Source organism: Manis pentadactyla, chromosome 2 (genome assembly GCF_030020395.1).
Source record: "Manis pentadactyla isolate mManPen7 chromosome 2, mManPen7.hap1, whole genome shotgun sequence".
In the NCBI taxonomy this organism is placed as follows: Eukaryota; Metazoa; Chordata; class Mammalia; order Pholidota; family Manidae; genus Manis; species Manis pentadactyla.
The window spans coordinates 91923603-91947909 of NC_080020.1; the positions used below are offsets into that span (position 1 = coordinate 91923603).

General features: G+C 38.7%; 1 protein-coding gene across 1 annotated transcript in view; it reads right to left on the reverse strand.

Moving 5' to 3' along the window:
- The window catches only part of RGS7BP (regulator of G protein signaling 7 binding protein), a 101059-nt gene that overhangs the window by 13363 nt on the left and 63389 nt on the right, over positions 1-24307 (reverse strand). Inside the window, exons 4-5 of the mRNA XM_036887877.2 lie at positions 12226-12373; positions 3024-3094 (exon numbers count right to left, since the gene is read on the reverse strand). Of these exons, the coding sequence (XP_036743772.1) occupies positions 3024-3094; positions 12226-12373 (219 nt within the window). The remainder of the gene's footprint in view (positions 1-3023; positions 3095-12225; positions 12374-24307) is intronic.

Sequence of the window (24307 nt, forward strand, 5' to 3'; positions counted from 1 at the left end):
ATTTAGTGTTCAAATCCTGGGTATCACTTATTTGGAGGACTCCCTTTTCACTCATGTTTTTACTCACAGCATCAATCATTAATTGCTATTACTATATTTAAAAAATGTTTAAAACTTAATTTTTTCTGTTTATAAAAGTAATACAAAGTTATACAAAATATTTATATTATACTTTTTTATGATGATAGAAATGTCCTAAGTAAATAAAGAGAAATTTCTGTATTTTCATTAATGCATGTTTCAAAAACTGTTGGATGAATTTTCACTAAAGGTAGAGGGGCTATTTCAGATTGTTTGATTCAAAGTAGAAGCTACATGGCATGCATGAAATTCAGACTGTGCGGCCCCAGGCTGTCTTCCCCCTGGGCATCTGAATGTGGGGTACAGGGAGAGGGCCCTATGTTGTTGAATGGGGGAGACTTGCCAAACATATTAAGAATCTGAGAATGAGCCCCAAATCCAAAGTCCAAGGGATCAATGTTTTGAACCGCAGGGTCAAGATCAGCCAGTGGTAGCAGGGACTGTCTTATTTGATGGTGATTTGGAGTTTTCCTGAGCTCCGTTTGGAGGGCCAGCTGGGAAGTAATAATGATCACAACAGGAGTAAGCCTGAAGCATTGGTTGAGCATTTGCTCTCTGAAAGGTTGGAAGAAGATATATGACAGGCTGTGCTTCATTTAGTCCTCACAATAACCCTCTGATGTAGGTGATGCTATTTTCTCCTTTTCAGGGATGAGCAACTTGAAATCGCCAGAAGTTAATTAAACAACTTGTTTCAGGGCACAAAGCTGGTAAGTGGCAGAGCCAACAGCTGAACCCAAGGCTGGCCTTATTCCAAAGTCCTTGGTCCCAACCACCATGCTTATTTCTAGCAACAGTATTCCATGCCATGGCCAGGGGGCTTTCAGCGCTATAGCACAGTGCCAACTTCTTTAAAATGCTAGAAGGTCTCCCAAACCCTACATCCAGGCTCAAGCCAGTCAGCCTCCTTCACCAGGCCCATCGCGTTGGCTTTGAGGTGTCTGCTTCACCCATCCCTGGCCTCTGATTTTCTGACATCTGTCTCCATCCCCTGCAGCTCTGGCCACTCTACTTGCTGGCCTCTTCGTCTGCAGTTCTCACTTCCACCTCTCTACCTTCTGCCACGCTGCTCCCTGAGCCAAAAGGCACTCCGGCTCTGCTGCCAAATCCTTTCCCTCCTGGCTCGGGGCAAGCAGCACCCTGTCCTCCCTTCTGCCTGGGCTTTGAGCAGTGGGAACAAGAGGATTTTCTCTCCTGCCCCTAAAAGCCCTTTCCCCACCTGCTATGAACCATCCCTGAGGCTGATGCTTCACTGAAGGCTGCTGGGCCAGGAAGGCTTAGTGAAAGTGATTATTACTAGTCCTTTGTACATATCTTCAGACCCTGGGCTCCAAGCTGGATGCAGATTTTACATACATTTCTTGTTTATGCTGAGTGTTATTCTACTATGTTCCAGGTATTGCTTTTGGTACTAAAGATACAAGAGTTAACAAAAGCACATAGAGGCCCTTGCTTATATTCTATGAATACCCCCTTTTCATTTCTGCATTAGGGGGACAGCTCTGGAGACTGCCTGGGATCACATCCTAGCCTTTCCACTTACAGTCTGTGTGACCTTGGCTAAGTTATTTAACCTCTCTGTGCCTCAGATGCCTGTAAATTGAGAAACTTTAATAGCATTTCCCTCAAAGGTATTATTAGAATTAAGTAAGTTAATATAGTTAATACATATAAAGTGTTTAGGATAATGGTTATGATATTGTGATTTATCATAATAAATACATATTTGGCCTTCATTGTAGTTCCTGGCACAGAGCTTCTAAAACTCCTGGAATTTCTTAAGTGAGGAGAGCAATAAAGGTGTCTTTTATTTAGCTAATGAGGTGGTTTTTGGAAAATAGCTAAGGATGGGGGTTGGCAGCTAGAAGAACCAACCTTGTGATTAGATGTTGGAGCTTTCAGTCCCAGCTCCTGACCTCTGAGGAGGGGAAAGGACGGAAGACTGAGTTCAACCACCAGTGGCTAGTGATTTAATCAACTGTGCCTGTGCAATGACGCCGCCATAAAAACCCAAAAGGATGGGCTTCCAGGTTGGTGAACATGTGGAGAGTCGTGGAGAGTGGTGTGCTGGGAGAGAGAGAGATGGAATCGCCTCACCCTTCCCCCCCACCTTGCCCTATACATCTCTTCCATCTGGCTGTTCCTGAGGTATATCCTTTTATAATAAAGTGGTGATCTGGTAAGTAAAATGTTTCTCTGAGTTCTGTGAGCCACTCTAGGAAACTAACTGAGCCCAAGGAGGAAGCTGTTGGACCCTCCAATTTGTAGCCAGTGGAAGCACAGGTGACGACCTGGATTTGAGGTTGGTGTCTGAGATAGGGAGAGGGCGGTCTTGTAGGGCTGAACCCTTAGCTTGTGGGATCTGATGCTCTCTCCAAGTAGTGTGAGAATTCAGATGAATTGTAGGACACCCAGCTGGTATCCAAGAATTGCTTGGTGGTGTGGAAAAATTCCCCATACATTGGAATTTAGTGCAGAATCATAGTGGCACATGGTTAAGTTCTCAATATGTTAAGTATTAATATTACTTATTTTAGATAACTAAACATCTAGATGGCAGGGATCTTCCTTTGGAAATTTCTTAAAGTCTCCTCCACTAGGCTGTAAACTTCTTAAAAACAAGGGCCAAGTCTTCATTCCTTTTGTATCTGTCACACTTCGTGCAGTGCTTTCCACGGTATGGGAATGAATAAATCTCTTGACTGACAGGGCCAGTGGAGGAGGCCTCTGTTTTGAGGTTAGAGTGTATCTCAGCTCCCCTCAAAGCAAAACTGTTATCTGAGGGACTCCATTCTCATTATCGTTAGTTTCTTGAGGAAAGACAAATATATGCTCAATGCCTTCTATTGTTTAAGAAAATTTGCTATAATTTCTCAAGAAACAAGTCCCAAGGTTATCATGTTAAAAACATTCCCTGCCTCAAAGAGAATGAAAAGACTTACCTTGATTTTTCAATGGTAAAGGCATAGTTTCCCTGAGTTTGCTTAAAAGGTTTTTCATTTCTCGCATGTCTCTGTAAATTTGATAAAAGAAAAAAAATCAGCTGTCAACTTGGGGAATGCAATCTTAAACAGTCTGTTCTGTGAGACAACAAAGGATGGGAGCCTGTACCTAATGGTACTAGCTCTAGTTTCTTGTAGGCAAATACTGAATTAATTTTGCTTTTATAAGAAAAATGTCTGAGATGGGTTGACTCTGGAAGTAATGAGAGCTCCTCTGGCAAACATTTCCAGAGGAGCCCTCATCTCTGCCTTCAACTGGACCTGCCTGAGATCAGAGAAGAGGCTCTGGTAATGAGCACAGTACTTCATATTTACCAGGGGAAGGCAAAGGACACACACCCGAGGTACTCTGGGCTGGGGGATGTGCTCTCAGGCCTATAGTCAGACGTTGTGATGGCTGGGTAGGTTCACTTGCTGTAGTCTGCCATTTCACTGTGATTGGAATTTGATGTAATACAGGTGTTAAGCATTTACAAGAGTCAACACTCAGTTGACCTGGAATGGTGGGAGACTGACACATTCTAAAACCTTCAGAGTAGAGTTCTGCACAATGGATGAAAGAGAGCAAGAGACAGGGAGGACTGGGGAGGAAGAAGCCCTGGGACACTGGGCCTTTCCTTAGCCGCTGGCACATACGTAAGCCACCGCCTACCTGCAACCTCCTCTCCCTCCTCTGGGAGTACATGTGGTCCTAAAACCCCAGAACTGCAGAGCAGGAAGCCATCTACTAGGGGCCAGTTGGACTTTTCAAATTCTTGGGACAGTGGTTCCCCACAGGTGGTTGTCCACTGGAATCCTGGCTCTTGAAATCCCAGGACGCAGTGGTAGACTTCATTTCAAAGAGCAAAAATCAGATACAGCTTTTAGTTAACTCTAGAACAGGCAAGTAGTAGCAGGCACCAAAGGTTTAGTGAGACGATAATCATAAAGTTGAAGAAATTCTGTCAACGAATTCATTTTTCTTCTGCCATTTGAGGAAAGAAAGCCAACATGTGATTTTTAGGTTTAAACCCCTCAGGCCATTTCATCAAACACTGTGGAGTATAGTTTGAGGGCCACTTGCCTCAGGGGAGGCCAGAGAGCCCACTGGGGTCTCCTCAAGTGTTGACTAATATGTGCAAGGGAGCTCTCAGGAATAGCTAGTTGGAAAAGCAGAGGGAGCAATCTTGTGGCAACCTGGAAACACACCAATAAAAACCTTCAGAATACCTTGGTACAGGTGTGAGGGTGTGTCAGTGGGGCACTGAGTGCTGAAAAGCCCCAAAGGGTATTTCTAGAGAGGGAAGGTGGAAGTGGGGGAGGGGGAGGGAGGAAGGCAGGGCCCTATATCTGGAAGTACAAGGAGCATATTCTGTTTTCATGTAAAATTCTCAAGGGCAGATGGGATGGTGGGAGGTGGGCAGGCATAAAATGGAAAGGGGCCAGGAACGCAGTATGTGAGGACAGAGGCAGGGTCTCCCGATTCTCGGCTGGCTGCTGGGCAGGAGACTCACCTGATGCCAAGGCCCCACCTGTCAAGAGCCTGATACAGGTGGTTTATGCTGGGGTTCAGGCATTAATGTCCAAAAAACCTTCCTGGTGATTTTGATGCAGAGCCTGGTTTGAGACCCGCTGATCTCTTAGGGCAGAGAGACGGGGAGAACTGAGGAGGCGTCCCTCCCAGCCGAGGTCTGCTGTGCCTGCTTCTCTCAGTGGTTACTGCCTCCTTTGACCCAAATGTAGACTTTCAGGCTGAACTGTAACATTGTGGGCTATACTCTCCCATTCTTTTTTTTTTAATTGAGGTAAAACTGGTATATAACATTATATATTTCAGGTGCACAACATTATAGTTTGATATCTTTATGCACTACAAAGTTTTTACCGCTAAAAGTCTAGTTACCATGTATCATCCTACAGTCTGACTCCCTCCACGCATTTTGTCTACTCCCAAACCTCTTCTCTGGTAACTACCAATTTGTTCTTTGTGTCTATGAGTTTTGGTCTGTTTGTTTTGTTTTTGTAGACACCACATCTGAGCAAAATCGTGGTATTTGTCTTTCTCTGTTGGACTTACTTTACTTGGCATGATACATTCAAAGTCCATCTATCTTGTTGCAAATGGCCAGACTTTATTCATTTTCTTAAATGGCTGAGCAGATTTCATTGTATGTATGTATGTGTGTGTGTGTGTGTGTGTGTGTGTGTGTATATATATATATATATATATATATATACACACACCACATCTTTATCCATTCATCCATTAATAGAAATTTAGGTTTCCATTTCTTAGCTATTGTAAATAATGCTACAATGAACATAGAGGTGTATATATTTTTTTGGATCAGTGTTTTTTGTATTCTTCAAATAAATACTCAGAACTGGAATAGCTAGATCATATGGTATTTCTGTACTTCTGAGGATCCCCACCCCCCCATATTGTTTTCCACAGTGGCTGTACCAGTTTATTTTACTACCAACAGTGTATAAGGTTTCCCTCTTCTACACATCCTCTCCAACACATGGTTTTTGTCTTTTTGATACTAGCCATTCTAACTTATGTGAAGTGATATCTCACTCTGATTTTGATTTATTTCCCTAATAATTAGTGATGTTGAACATTTTTTCATGTGCTTGTTGTCCATCTATATATGTTCTTTGGAAAAATGTCTATTTAGACCGTCTGCTGATTTTTTAGTCAAGTTTCTTTTTGTTATTGAGTTGTATGAATTCTTTATATATTTTGGATATTAATCCCTTTTAGATGTAAGATTTGTAACCCATTCATTAGGTTGCCTTTTCATTTTTTTTTTTTTTGAGACTGGAGAGTATATTACACTTAGTAAATATTTGGGGGAACAAGGGTCATCATCATCCTCTCCTTTATGTAATCAATAAGCACTTGCATTAAATACAAGGGTTGCCTTTTCATTTTGATGGTGGTTTCTTTCACTGTATAGAAGCTTTTTTATTTGATGTAATCCCACTTGTTTATTAGCTTTTGCTGCCTTTGGAGTCAGATCCACAAAAATATTGCTAAGACCATTATTGAGGAACTTATCACCTATGCCTTTCTTCTAGTAGTTCTATGGTTTCAGATCTTACATTCAATCAAGACTTTAATCCATTTTGAGTTAATTTTTGTGTATGGTGTAAGACAAAGATCTAGTTTCATTCTTCTGCAGCTTACCTAGCACCACTTATTGAAGAGATTGATCTTTCTACATTGTGTGTTCTTGGCTCCTTTATTATAAAGTAATTGTACATTTATGTGTGGTTTTAATTCTCAGCTCCCAATTATGTTCTATTGATCTGCATGTCTGTTTTTACCAGTACCATACTGTTATGATTATTATATCTTTGCATTATAATTGGACATCAGGGAGTATACCACGTCTGGCTTTGTTCTTCTTTCTCATGATTGATTTAACTATTCAGGATTTTTTATGGTTCCATACAATTTTAGAATTATTTGTTCCAGTTCTATAAAAAATGCTGTTGGAATTTAGATAGAGATTGCATTGAATCTTTAGATTGCTTTGGGTACTATGGATGTTTTAACAATATTAATTCTTTCAATCCATGAGCATTGAATATCTTTCCATTTATTTGTGTCTTCAATTTTTTTCATCAATGTCAATGTCTTTCACCTCCTTGGTTAAATTTATTCCTAGGTATTTTATTCTTTTCAATGCAATTGTAAATGGGATTGTTTTCTTAATTTCTCTTTGTGGTAATTCATTATTAGTATATAGAAATTCCACAGATTTCTGTATGCTGATTTCTGTATCCTGTTATTTGCTGGATTCATTCATCCTGAGAGTTTTTTTTGCTTGAGTCTTTAGTATCATGTCACCTGCAAATAGTGACAGTTCTACTTCTTCCTTTCTGATTTAGATGCTTTTCTTTTTCTTGACTAATTGTGACTAGTACTTCCAATACTATGTTGAATAAAAGTAGTTGTAATGTGCATTTTTATCTTGTTCCTAATCTTAGAGGAAAATTTTTCTTCTTTTCACTGTTGAATAAGATGTTAGTTGTGGATTTGTCATAAATGGCCTTTATTATGTTTAGGTACATTCCCTCTATAAACACTTTATTGAGAGTTTTTATCATAAATGGATGTTGGATTTTGTCAAATGATTTTTCTGCATCTATTGAGATGATCATATGATTTTTATCCTTTTTGTTAATATTGTGTATGATGTTGCCTGATCTGTGGATGTTGAGCCATCCTTGCATCTTTTGAATAAATCCCACTTGATCATGGTGTATGATCCTATTAGTATATTGTTGAATTCTGTTTCCTAATATTTTGTTGAGGATTTTTGCATCTATGTTCATTAGGGATATTGGTCTATTATTTTTTTTGGTGGTATCCTTATCTGGTTTAGGTATCAGAGTAATGCTAGCCGCATAAAATGGATTTGGAAATGTTCCCCCTCTTCAGTTTTTTGGAAGAGTTTGAAAAGGGTAAGTATTATCTATTTTTTGAATGTTTGTTGGAATTCACCAATGGAGATATCTGGTCTTGGACTTCTAATTCTTGGGAGGTTTTTGGTTACTGACTCAATCTCCTTGCCAGTAATCAGTCTATTCAGATGTTCTATTTCTTCATGATTCAGTCTGGGAAGATCGTATGTTTGTTGGAATTTATCCATATCTTCTAGGTTGTCCAAGTTGTTGGTGTATGATTATAGTAGTCGTTTATGATGCCTTATATTTTTATGGTACCACTTGTATTTTCTGTTATTTTTTATTTTATTAGAGCCCTCTGTTTTTCTTGATGACTCTAGCTAAAGGTCTGTCAATTTTGTTTATCTTTTCAAAGCTCTTAGTTTCATTGATCTTCTATTTTTAGTCTATGTTTCATTTACTTCATTTCTGATCATTATTATGTCCTTCCTTCTACTGACTTTGGGCTTTGTTCTTCTTCTAGCTCCTTTAGGTGTACAGTTAGATGTTGTTTTGAGATTTTCGTTTCTTGAGGCAGGCCTGTATTGCTATTTTTCCTCCCACACTGCTTTTGCTGTATCCCAAAGATTTTGGTATGCCATATTTCTGTTTTATTTTTCTCTAGGTATTTTTAAAATTTCTCCTATGATTTCTTTGATCCATTGGTTGTTCTGTGGCATGTTATTTAATCTCTATATTTTTGTGGTTTTTCTAATTTTTTCCTTGTAATTAATTTCTATTTTCATACCATTGTGGTCAGAGAAGATGCTTGATATGATTTCAATCTCCTTGAATTTATTGAGACTTGAGTATCCTGGAGAATGTTCCATGTGCACTTGATAAGAGTGTGTATTCTGTTGTTTTTTTTTTGGATAGGATGTTCTGTATATATCCAATATCTAGTCTAATGTCTCATTTAAGGCCAGTGCTTCCTTATTAAAGTACTGTTCGGATGATCTATCCATTGATGTAGGAGGGTTTAAAGTCTCCTGTGTTAATTTCTCCATTTAGGTCCACTAGCTTTGCTTTATATATTTTGGGTGGAGTGCCCTTATGTTGGGTGTGTGTGTGTATTCATTATATAGTTCTTTTATATATAATGTTGGACTAACTGCTTTATCATGATGCAGTGCCCTTCTTTGTCTATTATTGAGTCTTTGTTTTAAAGTCTATTTTGTTTGCTATGAGTATAACTATACACTAGCTTTCTTTTCATTTCTATATACATGGAATATCTTTTTGCATCCCTTTACTTTCAGTCTGTATGTCCTTCTTAAGTGAGTCTCTTGTAGGCAGCATGTACATCGGTCTTGTTTTTTAAATCTGTTCAGCAACTCTGTGTCCTTTGGAGAGTTTTGATCATTTACATTGAAAGTGATTATTGATAGGTATGTACCTATTGCTATTTTGTTAATTGTTTTCTGGCTGTCTTCATAAGTATCTCTGTTTCTTCTTCTCTCTTTTCCCTTGTGGTTTGATGGCTTTCTTTAGCATTATATTTAGAATCCTTTCTCATTATTTTTTGTGTATTTACTGTAAGTTTATCAGTGATTGAGTGATTGATCCACTACTATTACTATATCTTTACCTTTTCCAGTGGGATTTTTCCTTTCATATATTTTCTTGTTATTAATTAGTGCCATTTCTTTTCAGTTCAGAGAAATCCCTTTAACATGTCTTACAAGGCTGGTTTAGTGGTGATGAACTTCCTTAGCTTTTACTTATCTGGAAAATTCTTAATCTCTCCTTTACTTCTGAATGGTAACTTTGCCGGGCAGAGAATTCTTGGTTGGCTTATTCCTTTCAGCGCTTTGAAAATGCCCTGCCACCCTCTTTTGGCTTGCAAAGTTTCTGCTGAAAAAGCTACTGATAGCCTTATGAGGTTTCCCTTGTATGTGATAAGTTGTTTTTTTCTTGCTGCTTTTAAGATTATTCTTTATCTTTAACTTTTACCATTTTAACTATAATGTATCCTTGTATGGATCTCATTGGATTTATCTTATTTGTAACTTTCTGGTTTTCCCAGACCCATATGTCTGTTTTCTTCCTCACATTAGGGAAGATTTTTGTTACTTCTTCAAATAAACTTTATGGCCCTTTCTATCTCTCTTCTCCTTCTGGAGCCCCTATAATGGAAATGTTATTCCACTTGATGTCCCAAAGGTCCTTTAAGAGATCTTCATTTTAAAAAATTCATTTTTCTTTTTGTCACTCTGGGTGAGTTCTGTTGCTTTCTCTTCCAGCTTGCTGAGCTGATCTCTAACTTTATCCAATCTGCTATTAAACCCCTCTAGTGTATTTTTTCAGTTCAGTTATTTCATTCTTTAGCTGTTTAGTCAATTCCTCAGCAACTTGTATTTTTCTTATATTTTCTATTTTTTTTTGTTGAGGATCTCACTGTGTTTATCCATTCTTCTCCTAAGTTTGGCAAGCATCTTTATGACTGTTACTTTGAACTCTTTTTCAGGTAGATTGCTTATCACCATTTCACTAACGTCTTTTTCTGATGTTTTTTCTTGTTCTTTCATCTGGACCATATTCTTCTGTCTCCTCATTTTGCTTGACTCTCTGAGACTATTTCTATGTATTAGGAAAATCGACTAGTTCTCCCAATCTTAAAGGAGTGGACTTGTATAGGAGATGTCATGGGGAACCCAGAAGCTCAATCCTCTCTGACCACCAGAGCCAGGCTCTCATGGGTCATCCCCTGTGTGGATTGCATGCACTCATTTGCTGGGGCATAGCTGCAGCACAGAATTGGAGAGGGCTGGTGCCTGGCTTGGCTGCAGTGTGTAGCTGGTAGGGTTCTCAGTTGGGTGTGCCCACTGGCTATAGCAGTTTAGTGGTATAGTTCCAAAATAGCACTAACCTTAACAAGGTGGAATGAGGTTGCAGATATGGCACTTGCCAATGTCTCCATCCCTGGAGAAAGTTCCAATAGTTTCCTGCCTCTCCAGAAGGCTATTTGAGATTAGTAAGTGGGTCTCTTTCATATATGGTCTAGGCATTTTTCTAATTGGTGTTTTGGCCCTTGGTGAGTTAGTCTGCACGAGTCCTTTAAGAGTAGGTTCTCTGTTTCCTACAATTCTATGGTTTTCCTGGACACAATTCCCATCAGTTTTCAAAGCCTGAGGTTTAGTCTTATGTAGGATCTAAGGGCAGGGGTACCTAGTATAGAGCACAAACCCCTCACTCCTCATTGAAAAGTTCTGTTTTTTTTTTAGATCCCTCCCAATTGTGGATTGCCTGAGGTGGGTCTTTTTTTTTTTTTTGAGAGATGGTGTCTTCGCCTTTCCTACCAGTCTGCCTATTGTCCTTTTTATCCTTTGTTCTGAAGGCTCTGTTCATCCAGTTTTCTGGTCTTTTGGAGAGGAAATTGTTCCATATGCCATTGTATATTTGCCATACCTGTGGGAGGAAATGAGTTCAGGGTCTTCCTGTGCCACTATCTTGAATGGATTCTCTCCTTTTCTTATTGCCAGCCATAGCTTGCTTTCTTACAAGCTAATGAGTCTTGGGTATAGCTGATGTGTAAAGTTTCTGAAAAGGAAAATGACTTTGCTAATGGATTATGCCCTGACCATGGCATTCTGGCAGATATTTCTTCCTGGGAAGAGAGTAAAGTATTTTCCATTTTATAAATTATGAAAAATCACTCCCTCATCATTTGTCTATAGTATTCTATCAAACTGTGCCAAACAGCTTTATTGTTTGAATCATTGATTTCCAGGCTTATACAATAATCCAAGTTTTATTAATAGTACATAATTACCACATACTTCAATTTTCTATAAACACAAAAATTTGGTAATTAGCTTTAGGATTATATTACAATCTGAAAGTAGAATCACAATGGCTACAAATGCCATTGTGTGTTACACTTCTAAAAATAAAGAAATAAAACGTTCATTATCTTGTCAATGACTCAACCCCATACAAAGCCCTTGGTGGAATTGCCCAGTATTCATTCAACTACTTTGTACAGGCCCTGGGGACATTTGTGGCAAAGAACATGGCATTTGTGTGAAAGCTCATAAACAAGGGCTTTGTCCCTCTGCCTCATAGAATGGCATTTTTAGCATCCAGATGAGACATGGCACTTCTTATTATATTATTATTGCTGCCTTTCCCTAAATGATATTGAATCACTAATCTCTTTCTCCCAAGAAAGAAACTTCTTGTCCAGCAGTGACCCACTGCTTGTTAACACAAATGTATTAACTCACTTTGACCACTAAGAGGCCATCAGCTACATTCTGGGGGAACAAGAGAAGGGAGTGCTGTGAAAAGCTGTTTGTGAACTGGGTAGAATCTCAGGCCTTGCAGCTAAGCCAGCCATTCCATACACCTGAAGTCTGAGAATCTCTGTTCGAGGTATCTTTGCACAATTTTGGATTCTTCTTCCTTAAATGTAAATTTTGGGATCCAGCTCAGTGGGTAAGCTGTGATGGTATGTAGATCCAACTTTCTCAAGGAAGTTCACTGTTTTCATTTCTATGAGATGCAGTGGAGTGGAGTGGGATGAGCAGAGGCCTGAAAGCCTGTTTCTGTTGCAGGTTATGCTGTCATTCTGCTGCAGGGCTTGGATTCCTTACCTTCTCTCATCTGTTTTTTGAGAGCTTTGTTTCTGAATTTGAAAGAGAAAAATCTTGTCTCTTTAAGTGGAGGAGGACTGGCAGTCTATTCAGGGTACCTTCCCACTCACCTTTCAGTGTTCTCAATGTCCGTGGAAACCTGCTGGGAATGTTGCTGAATGTCCACAGGGGATGAGGAGGAGTCCTCTAGAGCAGGTGTCTCAGCACTCTCCTCGATTTTGCAATCCAAATTTTTGGTTCCCCCACCAGGCTCCTTTCCTAAGGGAGAGGGAGGGGTGTTGGTAAAGAGAAGGGGATAATAAATCATAAATGCAGTTCTGTACCCAAGATGCTATTGCAAAGATTGGCTATGCTTTGAGTCAAATGTTCCATTAACCCTGATAACTTTCTGTACACTAAAATTATCTATTTATCTAATTTATATATATTATTTATGTCTATATACCTGTATATCTAAAATGGGTGTGTGTATATGTGTGTGTGTGTGTATGTGTGTTGCATATTTTCAGAACATTCTGGGACAGATAAGTTGAGATCAATGCAACCTGAAGATCAAGATAAAAATAAGGGCCCTGTCTTTGATGGAATGTTGGTACTCTGTAACCCATTCTCAGTTAGATCAGGTTAGCTTCAGACAGGGAATTCAGACTGTGAAATCATGCTGCCTTTTGGTCCCCTGATGCAGGTATGAGGGCCAGGAGCAGGTGACACCGAGCAGGCAGAATGAGAGCTCCTGCTGTTCTGATTCTGGCACTGGCTCTCTTGCCCTGTGGGAAGCAGCATAGATCACAGGCCTGCCTTCCATTTCCTCCACTCTCCAACCTCTTTCATGAGAAAAGAGCCTGGCCTCCTCAAGATCCAGCCTTACTCTGCTGAGACCATAAAGTGGCATCAACTAAAGTGTGTGCTGGGTAGGCATCCACAGCCAGGCACCGCCAACCCACTAAGACTTGGATTTACTGTGACTGATCTCAAGTGAGCAGATCAATCTTTTTGGGAAATAAATCTCTGAATTGGTTCAGCCATAAACTCACATGAAATTAAATCAAAGTTGTAATGTTGTGGCCCAAGTACCCTCTGTTAATGTCTTTTATTCTGCTGTGAACACTTGTGCACCTGCAGAGTTGCATCCTGGCTTCATGGGAAGGGCCTATTAGTCTCCCTAATCCTGATGTGTCTTGCGCGTTTAAAATTAACAAAACTCAGTAATGAAGTAAACAGACTTGTGAAGAGGATGTCTGTTCATGGCAAAATCTAATGGGAAGCTAGTCCTGATCTGATGGGGACTAGTAAAAATCTTGTCCTATAATTTTTAACCCATATGGTAGCAACACAAGGAGAAAGAGACAAGCAATTAAGTGGTAATTAACTGTACACCATTCATCAGCCTACAGTAGAAATCGACCTCTGGATATTCAGGCAAAGCATAAACACAAGTTTACTGCTGAGAACTTGAGATCCTTTTGTGTGTACTTTCTGCACACTGATCCCGGTTGACAGAATTGCTTTTCTAATTTTATGGTATGCTGTTGCATAGAAATTAATTTAGCACGTAATTTAGCATATTATCATTTCACAGTTGGAGGGCACTGATTTCTTAAAAGCATTTGTATTGTGCCTCCTGGGACAGTGCAGCAAATGCAGTCCATTAGCCACCACTGCTAGGCAGAGTCTGGCTTAGGACTCGAGTCTGGACAGCTAAGGTCTGAGAGTGGGGCAAGAGGGGTGGCCCCAAAAAACAGTCCTCTGATTTTTCAGAACTCTGAAGGCTAAGGCCATCTGAAATCACACATGGCTCCTGTTACACTCTTGTGGGTTGAAACATCTTGAAGAAAGCAGTATGCTTTGGGGCGCCAAGGGGAAAGGAAGAAGAGCCAGGGCTTACGGGCTTTGCTAGGCATGGGGCCGTAGCAGCACCTGTCCTGTGCTCAGGGCCACTGAGCCCAGAGCTTTCATTCCAGTGGGGACAAGGGGGGCATGAGGTTGTGTGATGCTGCTTCTAGGAGTCCTCTCTCTACCTTCCTCATATGTACACCTTTTCTACCCAAAGGCATGAATAGAATCCAGTCCACAACCACTTTGTTTACACTTACCACCTGTAATAATGCTACTACTTATATAAGACAATCTTGCACTGTAAGATTTTCAAAGTAAAATAACTATTCATATATTCCTGAAATACGCCCATGAGCTTGTAATGCCAGGTAATATCCTCCTTTTCCTCATTTTCAGTGACTAGATCTCACTCTACTAATATGGATGAACAAAAATGAAAACTTTAAATGTTGGACTTGAAGTTTAGGGCTTTCTGTTAGCTCACAAAATCTCTGCAGAAATTTGATCATACTGTATATTTTCTTGCTGAAATATCTTAAAAGACAGAAAAGAGCAATATGAATTTGAGGGATTTTCAGTTCCAGAATACATATGGGCTCAAGTTTACTCTGTAAGTAGATAATAATGGCTCTCATTTTCTGAGAATACTGACTTTATGCTGGGCATCCATTCCCACTACAGTACTTGTGTACTCCCTGCATAGAACTTCCCCTATCAGGAATTATCTTGCTTATATATTCACTAACTATTGATTGCCCTCCCCAACCCCATCCTCATCTCCCATCTCCAAACTAAATATGTGAAGTCTGTGAAGCCAGGAGCTTTATCTGTTTTCTTTGATTCTGTAACCTTAATACCAAAACCGAGCCTTGCACATACATAGTTGGATAGATATATGGTATTAAAAAAATAATTATACTACATATGTCAATATAACTTTCTTTGCCACATTGGTGTGGTTAGAGATACTTTCATGTGAGGGCATTTTATATATTTCATACTTTTTAATGAATGGGTAGTATTCCATAATAAGGACTTTGGATTGTAATTGTTCCCTTTTTCTATAATATGCCAGTATTTGTATAGGACAGATTCTTTGAGGTAGAAACTGGGGCAAAGTGTGTGTACTCACATTTTGGTTTAATATATATCGCCAAATTGGCCTCTGCTAATTTATGCTTCACTTTTACCCACAATAAGTGAGAGGACCCATTTCCCCATCTCTGCCAAAACTCCATATTACCAATATTTAATTTTTTGTAATCTGATGGGGGATAATAGATCTCATTATAGTTTCAGTTTTCATTTCCTTTATTACTACTGAGGTAGAATTTTTCATATGTTAATTGGCCACTTGTATTTCTTCTCTGTATTTTCTTTTCATATCATTTGCTCATTTAAACAATGAAATTGTCTTTCTTGATGTGTAAGGGTACCCTCACAATAATGGATATAATATAATGGTTACTGATCATCTGTTATTATACTGCTTATAGCTCTTATCTCTCATATGTCTTTTGTTTGTATTTTTTGTAAGTTAATATTTTTATAATCAAAGCAGTTCATCTTTTTACTTTACATTTTTTGGCTTTGTGACTTGTCTATATTTTCTTCCAATATTTACACAGCATTAAACTGTTAAGCTCTTTAATTTATCTGTAATTTATTTTTCTATATGGTGTGATGTAGAGGTCTAAATTTTTAGCTCAAATGAAGAACTAATTGCCCCAACACCATTTATTGACTTTTCTATTGACCTTACTACTCTTTCTAATATATTAAGTTCTAATATAAATGTGGGCCTATTTCTGAACACACTGATTTATTTCATATTTATTTATTTGTTTAGTTTTGTTCCAGATCCATAGTATTTTAATTATTGTGCTTTTGGTATTTGATAGGGAAAGTTCTCTTTCATTGTTCTTCTAATAAGGCATGAATCATTGATTACTTTTTCAACAATGTCTAGATTTAATGGTTTATTTGAAATTTTTCCTTGTGTTGAATTATTTTGGTAATTCATTTGTCCTAGGAAACAATCCACTAAATACATCTGTAATGTTGTAAGTTGAATATGGCTTTCTCTTCTAACTGTATCATATCCCTAATTTTGTGTATGTATGGCTCCTGATTTCCTTGCATACCACCATTTTTTGGGTTCTCTCTCTTCCTTTTTCTTGGATTCAGTTTCCATTTTGTTGGAGCATATCCTTGACTAATTATTTCTGCAGGAGACCTGCAGAATGTGAAATTTCTTCATCTTTATGTGACTAAAAATCCTTTTTCCTTCTCTCTCTGTGCTCACATTTAGATTTGTATATCCAGCCAACAAGAATTTATGTTCAAAGTAAATTTCTCTCAGAACTTGGCTGATATTGTTTTCTTATCTTCTATTTATATCCAGAGATACATTTTATGTAGCCTGTTTATAGCTCTCTGAAAAACTTTTAGGGTGCAATCTTTAAATTTTTTAGTTATGACATGGCTCCTAATATGTTTAGGTATTGTTTCTTTCTATATTATTCTTTTGTGACATTTTATTGGCATCTACAATCTATATTCTCCCATTTTTAATTTTAAAAATTTACAAACCTACAGCAAACCTGAAAGAATAATACAATGGACACTCAAATATTTAAGTTTCACCAATTGTTAATATTTAGCTATATTTTCTTTTATGTCTCAGTCTCTCTTTCTCTCTTTACATATGCACGGACATTTATATTTTTAATTACATATAAAATATGTAATATACAGATTTTTTTTGTAAACTATTTAAGAGTAAATTGCAGTATTCTTTATTTATTCTAATTACTTCAGTATATATTGCCTAGAGAACAAGGGTTCTTCCCTACCTCAAAACAATTATCGCACAAAAAAATTTTACTTTGATTAAATATGATTCAATACAATTTGATACAAATTATTACTTAGTATATAGTCTATATTCAAATTTCCACAATTGTTCCAGTAATGTCCTTTATAGCTCTTTTTAAAAAATAAAAGGATCCATTAAGGATATGCACTGTATTTAGCTTTCTTGTTTCTTTATTCTCCTTTTATCTGGAATAGCATCCTTATCTTTTTCATCTTTTATGCCATTTGATATTTTTGAAGAGTCCAGGCCAGTTGTCTTACAAAATGCCTTTCAGTTTGGGTTTTTCTGATGGTTTCCACATGTCTAGATTCAGAGTAAACATTTTTGGCAAGAATAGAGAAGTAATACTGTGTTCTTCTCTGTGCAGTGCTTCAGAAAGCACAGGAGCCACTTTGCCCCATTATTAGTTTTAGTTACATATTACTGATTGCTTGATTTAGGTGGTTTCTTCTAGCTTTTACTATTGTAGGTGCACACTTTTCACTTTGTAATTATTAAGTAATCTAATGCAGTGTTTTATTGAAATGTTACAGCTTTTTCAACTTAAAATATTTTCTTAAGTTTGGGAAGTTTTTCTATTTTTCTTGATTCTAGTCTCTATTTTCTCCATTCTTTCAGAATTCCTATTTCATATGGGAGTCTCTGGATGTTTCATCTGTATTTCTTAGCTATTTCCCCAATTCAATATTTATTTTGGGGGATGAATTCTGGGAGAACACCTTGACTTGATTTTTCAGTTGACTCTTTTAGTCTCTGAGTATTTCCATTATAGTAATTGTTAAGCACTGTAAGGGTCTGAGATTTTACTCTACCTGTGAGTTGGCCTGCCACAGTTTCATGGGTACTGGAAGAAGACATAAAATTCTTGGCTCAAAGAAAAAGACAGCTTATTACCACAGAATAGCAGTTGCCCAAGTATCAGCAGTTTTGTTGGTTTCTTGAGTCCTAGTTTCCGCAGGAAGACAGAAAAAGGCCAGATCATACCTGCACACACAAGAGGCTGTGTGACAGGAGAGAAACTCTAAGCTTAGGTTACTGAGTCTTCTGTAAACATGTCTGCCCTCTGCTCTACAGGGAAATATTTTCACTGCACTAAATAGTAAACATGCCTTTCTCTGGAAAGAGTCTATCTCTGTTTTCCAAGACGTTTACTAAATAAACATCCTTGAAAAGATGGTATAAAACAAAGGGCAGGTAGTGCCTCACTGTACAGACATACACAAGACTGAAAGAGGATTTTCTCCAACACTAATTAACCTATATATTGAGTCTCTATTTGATTGATAACATTTTTGTTTCCAACAAATCTAGCTGCTTCCTTTTTGTTATAGCTGATTATGTTCTATGAGTGTGACAGATTCATAAATCTCTCTGAGAATACTGATGAAATATATTTTAAATTCAACTGTTTCCACTTAAAAATTGTTCTTCAAGTGTTAGTTGTTTTTTGCGTTTGTTTTTTCCCTTTTGGTGTTGCCTTCTCTTAAAAATTTAGTCATCCCTAATGTTTATTCAGATTTGTCTTTGAGGATCTCTGTTTGCCTACCCTTCTGATTGCAGTGGTCTCCTTCTAGTCACTGTGAAGAAGGCAGGATGTGTGGCTAGACCATCTGTGTCCAGTGCTCCTCTTCCAGGTATTGCTTCTCATCTCCAGTGATGAGTTACCTGGGCACTTGGCCTGTTTCCGGGTCCCTTGCCCGCTCTGAGTTTCCTGTTTAGAACTCCTACTCCAGTGAAATACACTGAGCAATTTGTCTGGGACGAAACACTGGAGTCATATGTTCAGTTTCTTTTTCTTCTACAGCTGTCCTTACGGAGGCTCAGGGTTATTTCACACTCTGCTCTGCTTTGCTGCGCAGCCCTGACACTCACACCAGGCGTCCTCCTGGGGTGAGCAGTGATGTCTCTCTTGCTCAGTGTGGAGTGGCTCAGCTTCTTGTGAATGCAATTTCAAACATTAATTTCCCTGACAACAGTTCCAGAAATACTTCTTGTGATTTGCATTTGTTGATTCCAAGGTTGAAGTATCTCTGGAATTGCTTTTAATTTTGTGATTTTCTCCTGCATGAATTTCTTCTGTTTCTTCTTGAGTTTTTTTTTTTTTTTTTTTTACCAGTTATGGTTTCCTCTGTTCATTTATATTCACCAGTCCAACCCCAATTACTTTCTGACTTTGAAAAATTCCTCAAAACTCCTGGTTCATTGAAGTCATCCTTCCTTGTTTCTCAGGGGTGTGGACGACTTCTGTGTTTATCAACCTCTGTTTTCCTTTTACCGTTAGGAGGGGCCATGTGACAGAGTTATGGCCAGTAGATTCTGAACAGGAGTGATAATGTATGCCTTTCCAGACTGGTTCCTAAAAATCCTTCCATATGATCCTCCTTGCCTTCTTCCCCGCTCTGCCCCGCCCCCCATCCCCCGGCATTGGATGGACGCGGAGAAGGGACAGAACGACATTGCATGCTCCACCCTGGGTCTGGCACTGGACATGGCGTGGATAATAAGGAACTCTGATTGTTCTGTTCTATTGAGATTTGGTATTGTTTCATGCAGCAGTAAACCTACCCTGACAAAGATGAGAACTAATATGGGTTTATTCATTTTATCTTTTTCTGTTATTTCAGTGGATTTGCAGTAGTTTCAGTCCAAAATATCTGGACAAGGTTTTCCTCCAATTATGCTCCCTTTCTTTTGACAACAGATGCAGAATGAAAGCAATGCCTTCATTTGTTCAATAATTACTAAAAACTTTACTCTGCTTCAGGCACCATGCTAAAAGCTGGGGATGCAATGGTGAAGACACTCAAGGGGATCAGATCCAGGGAAGACAAGAAAACCAGGCAAATATCCTCATGTGCCAAAATCTGTGCCATGGATATGCTTAGGGGCACATTGGGTGTGTATCAGCCCAACCCTGCAGGACCAAGAAAAGCTTCCTGCAGTGAATCCAGTATAGGAGTTGACCAGGCAAAAGGGGTGGGTGTGGGTAGGGTAAAGTAGGTAATATGTTCCAGGCAGAGGGAGCAATTGAAAAGAACTTACAAGTTCAAGTTCTTCCAAGTAGTTCAAGATGTCTTGAGTGTGGGCAGGTTATGGGGTGGGGGGCATGGGCAAGTCAGGTGGGGGTTGAGATATGAGGCTGTAAAGGTTATCAGGGTCCATTCACAGATATTCTTCTGAGTACATTAAGGAGTCAGCAGAGGAGCACCCCACAGACCTGGACAGTGGTCAGTTTGAGTTCTTCTTCCTTGGCTTTCCCCCTGACCAGCTGTCCTTAGAATGGAGCCTCTGTTCTCCAACACCAGGTGGGCTCTCTGTCTTCGCAAGAAAGGGATCAACCTGCATCCAAATGGTAATTTCAAGTCGAGGTTTTTCTTTGCCCAAGAAAGTGAATTTGCATTTAAAATCATTTCTTATTATGAAATGAGAAACACTGTCCCCTGAAAAATCTATTTCAGGCCTCAGTGAACAAATATTTGTTTGGGGAGGGGATGAAGGTAGGGTAGACAGACAACCTTTGGAGCACCTGAAATCACACTAGTAAGCTGGCTTCATCACTGCTCAGAACCAGAATGCCAAATAGTTGGTCACTTTCCTCAGGGCCTTTCAAAGCTTTTTGCCTTCAGCTCCTTTGGGATTTCCATGTATTTTTAGCCTGTTTATGGATAACATAATAGGCATGTCTGAGGAAAAGTTAAGGGAAACCACCCATGAAGCACATACCAGTTTGGAAGGCTGGTTATTCTTATATTCGTGAGAAATGGTTAGTTGTTTAGAAGGAACAAAAACACATCTGATTGTAGGACAGGCTCAGGGGTTCCATAGAGCACCCTCTGCCTCCCTCTGGCCCGGGAAGATTAGGCTGGGGTCCTTTATTTAGAGTGGAGGTCTTTATCACACTCCATTCCACAGACCTCTCCTGAGCTCTTGCTTCTCCTATCCTTTTCCTTCTCTTTTTGTATCTTCTACTCCTTTCCTTTTTTTTCCTTCCATTCTGTTTTGCTTTCTGTCTGTCTTCAGCCTTTGACAATGGGAAGCATTGCCGTAGACACTATCTCTTTAGAGGCCCTGAGTTTGGCCTATAGTATCCTATAAAGTCAATTTTATCCATTTGTGTAAATTTCCCAAGGAATCAAAACAAAACAAACCAATCTTCTCTGAGCTAATATTATATCACTGCACTATCATTTCCTTGATGGCAGGGTCAAATTTCCTATGTCCTTTGTACTCCTGACCCACTATCTGCAGTGATACTACACACGGGGAGGGCTTTCAGGACAGTTTTCATCCTGAATGTGAACAACAAAATGAACACAGCTTAGAGGAGATGTGCGGAAGCTTATCCTAAAGACTTATTCTCACTCACAGGCATTTTCTTAACTGGTAGGTGCTAACTGCATGAACTGTGCAAAGAGACTGGATACATGTAGGCTATATGCTAAGTAATCCACTGTTACTCTTGCATTTCTAAAGAGCATGAAATTTAAATAGAAATAATTTCGTTAATTCAGTTGTTTATATTAAAAAAATAGTTTCCAAGGCTTTTCTACTCTATAGTAAGAAGATAGTCACAGTGCCATAAAACGTATAGTGGAAAATAATAATTATACCATAAACAGAGCTCCATTCTTGCCCATACACTGGGAAATAAAGTTTCAAATTCAGAAGTGATACAGTGCTACCCCCTTCTCCCACTGCCGTATGTTTTCCTTGCTCCTTACAGCACTGTAGTCCATGACTGCCCCCAGTCATAGGAGGCTCCCTGGAGCTGTGTGAGAAAGCAGAAGCACGTGGTCTCTCTTGCAGTACTGTAGAAGGGAAACAATAGATATGGAGGAGGTCCCTATGTGGCTTTTACTGCTCCATTCTTGGGCCCTAAAGCAGAGCAGAACAATGTATAAGCTGTATTTATTGTATATCTTGTATTTACTGTATATAACAATTAATTGCAACTTTCCCATAATTCATGGCTAAATCATGCTCCCTTTGGATCACAGAAATGCTATATTTTGTTTTACTTTACTAAATATAATTTCTTAGAACTAAACTTCACCCAAAGTAAAATATTTTATAAATTATTAAATGATCTATGGAGTTAGCTTCCCTACCCATCTCTAAAAGTAGCTCTCCAAGATCAGTGTTATTTTGGAAAGAAGGTAAATATACAGTGGATTTTTAGCCATTAAACATGGTATTTTTAAATATGTGCACTCATCATTAAATAAGTCAAATCTGTGGATAAAATTCAGCCAATTGTGCTGCTGTTTTTCATTTCTCCATTGGTAAGTTCTCTCTCCCTTCTCCAGTGTAGCTTGGCAGGAAATGGTCCGGTGTAGTCGAACAATCACACATTTTGCAGTGCAATTAATATGCCATGTGACCTTAGGCAAGTTATCACTTTAAGCCTCAGGTTCTTCATTTTTAAAATAGGGGAAAATATGGAGGCTAAAATGAGATAACATACATCAAGCACTTGGCAAATAGAAAGTGCGCTGTGTAAGTGGAAGCTATTTTCATTGCTGTCATCCTAGTCCTCAGTGACATCTACTTTGACAGAAGGTGTCTTGTCACTGTTTGGTATATGAAGACATGGAGATAGAGTAATAGGCAGTGTTAGAGATTCCAGAAGCTGGTTATGTTTATATTCTTCCAACCATACAGCTTGTTCTGGTCTTGAGTCTTTTGCATTAGATGCCAGTGTTCATGAGGTTATTTCCTTCTTGTCATTCAAATCTCAGATTAAATGCTCTCTCCTTAAAGCGTTTTGATGATCCTAAGGTAGCCATTCATTTACTTTGTTTTTTACTGTTTTTCTTCACACCCCCCACAAGAACAGGGATCTCCTCAGCCTTGATCACTAGTTTCCCAGCACCTATAATAGTGCCTTACATATGATCAATGCACAGTAAACATTTTTCAAAGACTGAGTGTACATTTCTGCTCAGAATTTGAATCATGTCTATTTTAAGATTTATTCTATTTCATTTCTCCTAACATACTATTCTATTTGTGTATCAATTGCCTTCAGTACACTGGAAAATAATATCTTTACTCATGGCTATATTCTATTTCTATCTTTATGATGCTTGTTTCTTTTACTGGTGTTGGTATTTCTTATACATTCCTTAATATGAGGCTGAATACCCTGGAGTCTTTACTGCTCATATCCTAGTCTTTGTCTTGAGTTCATCATGTATTTTGCTAGATGGTGGTTCATTAATTTCTCATTAGAGCATCTTGAGCTCTCAACTCCCACTAGATTTCAAATTAAGATTTTTCAACTTTTAACATTTCTCTATTCTTTCCCTTTTGTGGTTTCATTTCTTCTGAATATTTTATCTCTCTGTATCATGGTGGCACATTTCAGAAGAGGAGCCCATTTTATCTTAGAGGGAAGAAAGGAGGATGATATAGCCCCACAGGACCTGGGGACAACTTTGCTGTAAGCTCTGGCAGAGAGGTGGAGCAGAGTCAGACAGGCCCCCTGGCAGGGCAAGGTTAGATGGGAGCAAAGAAGGGAGGAGCAATTTCACAGGTGACGGGGAGCTGCACTGCAGTGTCCCCTCACCTCTACTCCTCCGAGAAGCGGAATGTGTCCAAACTGACCGAATGGGGAGAGAGGAAAGCCACGGCCAAAACAGCAGGCTCGTCCAGTTGCCTTAGGAACTGGCCTCTACTTCTTGCCAATGAAGTGAATGAAACTTGCAATCTTATTTTGTCTGATGGTGAGAAACAGGCATTAATGGTCAGTGTGACAAATGGACTCAGTTATGTGAAAAGACTTCCTACCTAATTATGAAGAAGTGAGAGCAACTAGTTTTCATTTTAAACATAGAAGTTAGGCTTTGTCAATTAATGGTCTAAATCTATAGCTTAAAGCATTAGAATATGAAACTATAAAATGACTAAAATTATTCTTATCTGTCATTTCCCTGAAACAGTTTTTCAGAACTACATTCTACATGCTATAACCCCATATAACACATTTATTAAATGTGAGGTGGACTTTACCTCACCTTATCATAATTTACTTTAATTTTGTTGGTCATGAAAAAAAAAGAAATCATTTTAGTACTGTTTTTCTTCATTCTTTTTGGCAATAGCATGATTTTGTAAAGTATAAAAGGTTTTCAAATAGATTATACCAATCAGACTTACATGGCTACAAAAACTCAGAAGCACATGGTGCATAGAGAGAGCATGAGGATCCACTGAAGGTATTGTTAAGGACTAAGGATACTTATAATTTGCTTACTTGGTAGAGAAGGATAATCTCCACTACTAAATTCAAGCTTACTGCAGGAGCTTTAAAATGACTTGAGGCTTGCTTCTCTCAGAGTGAAACCATACCCTTTACCCCTGCAGTGACCTTGTGTGTTCTTTTTCTCCAAAGAGTGAATTCATGATGACTCAATACAATAGTAAAGCTGTTAAGTTGCCAGACATCTGGTGGCAGCCAGAAATAAAAATAAGTTAAA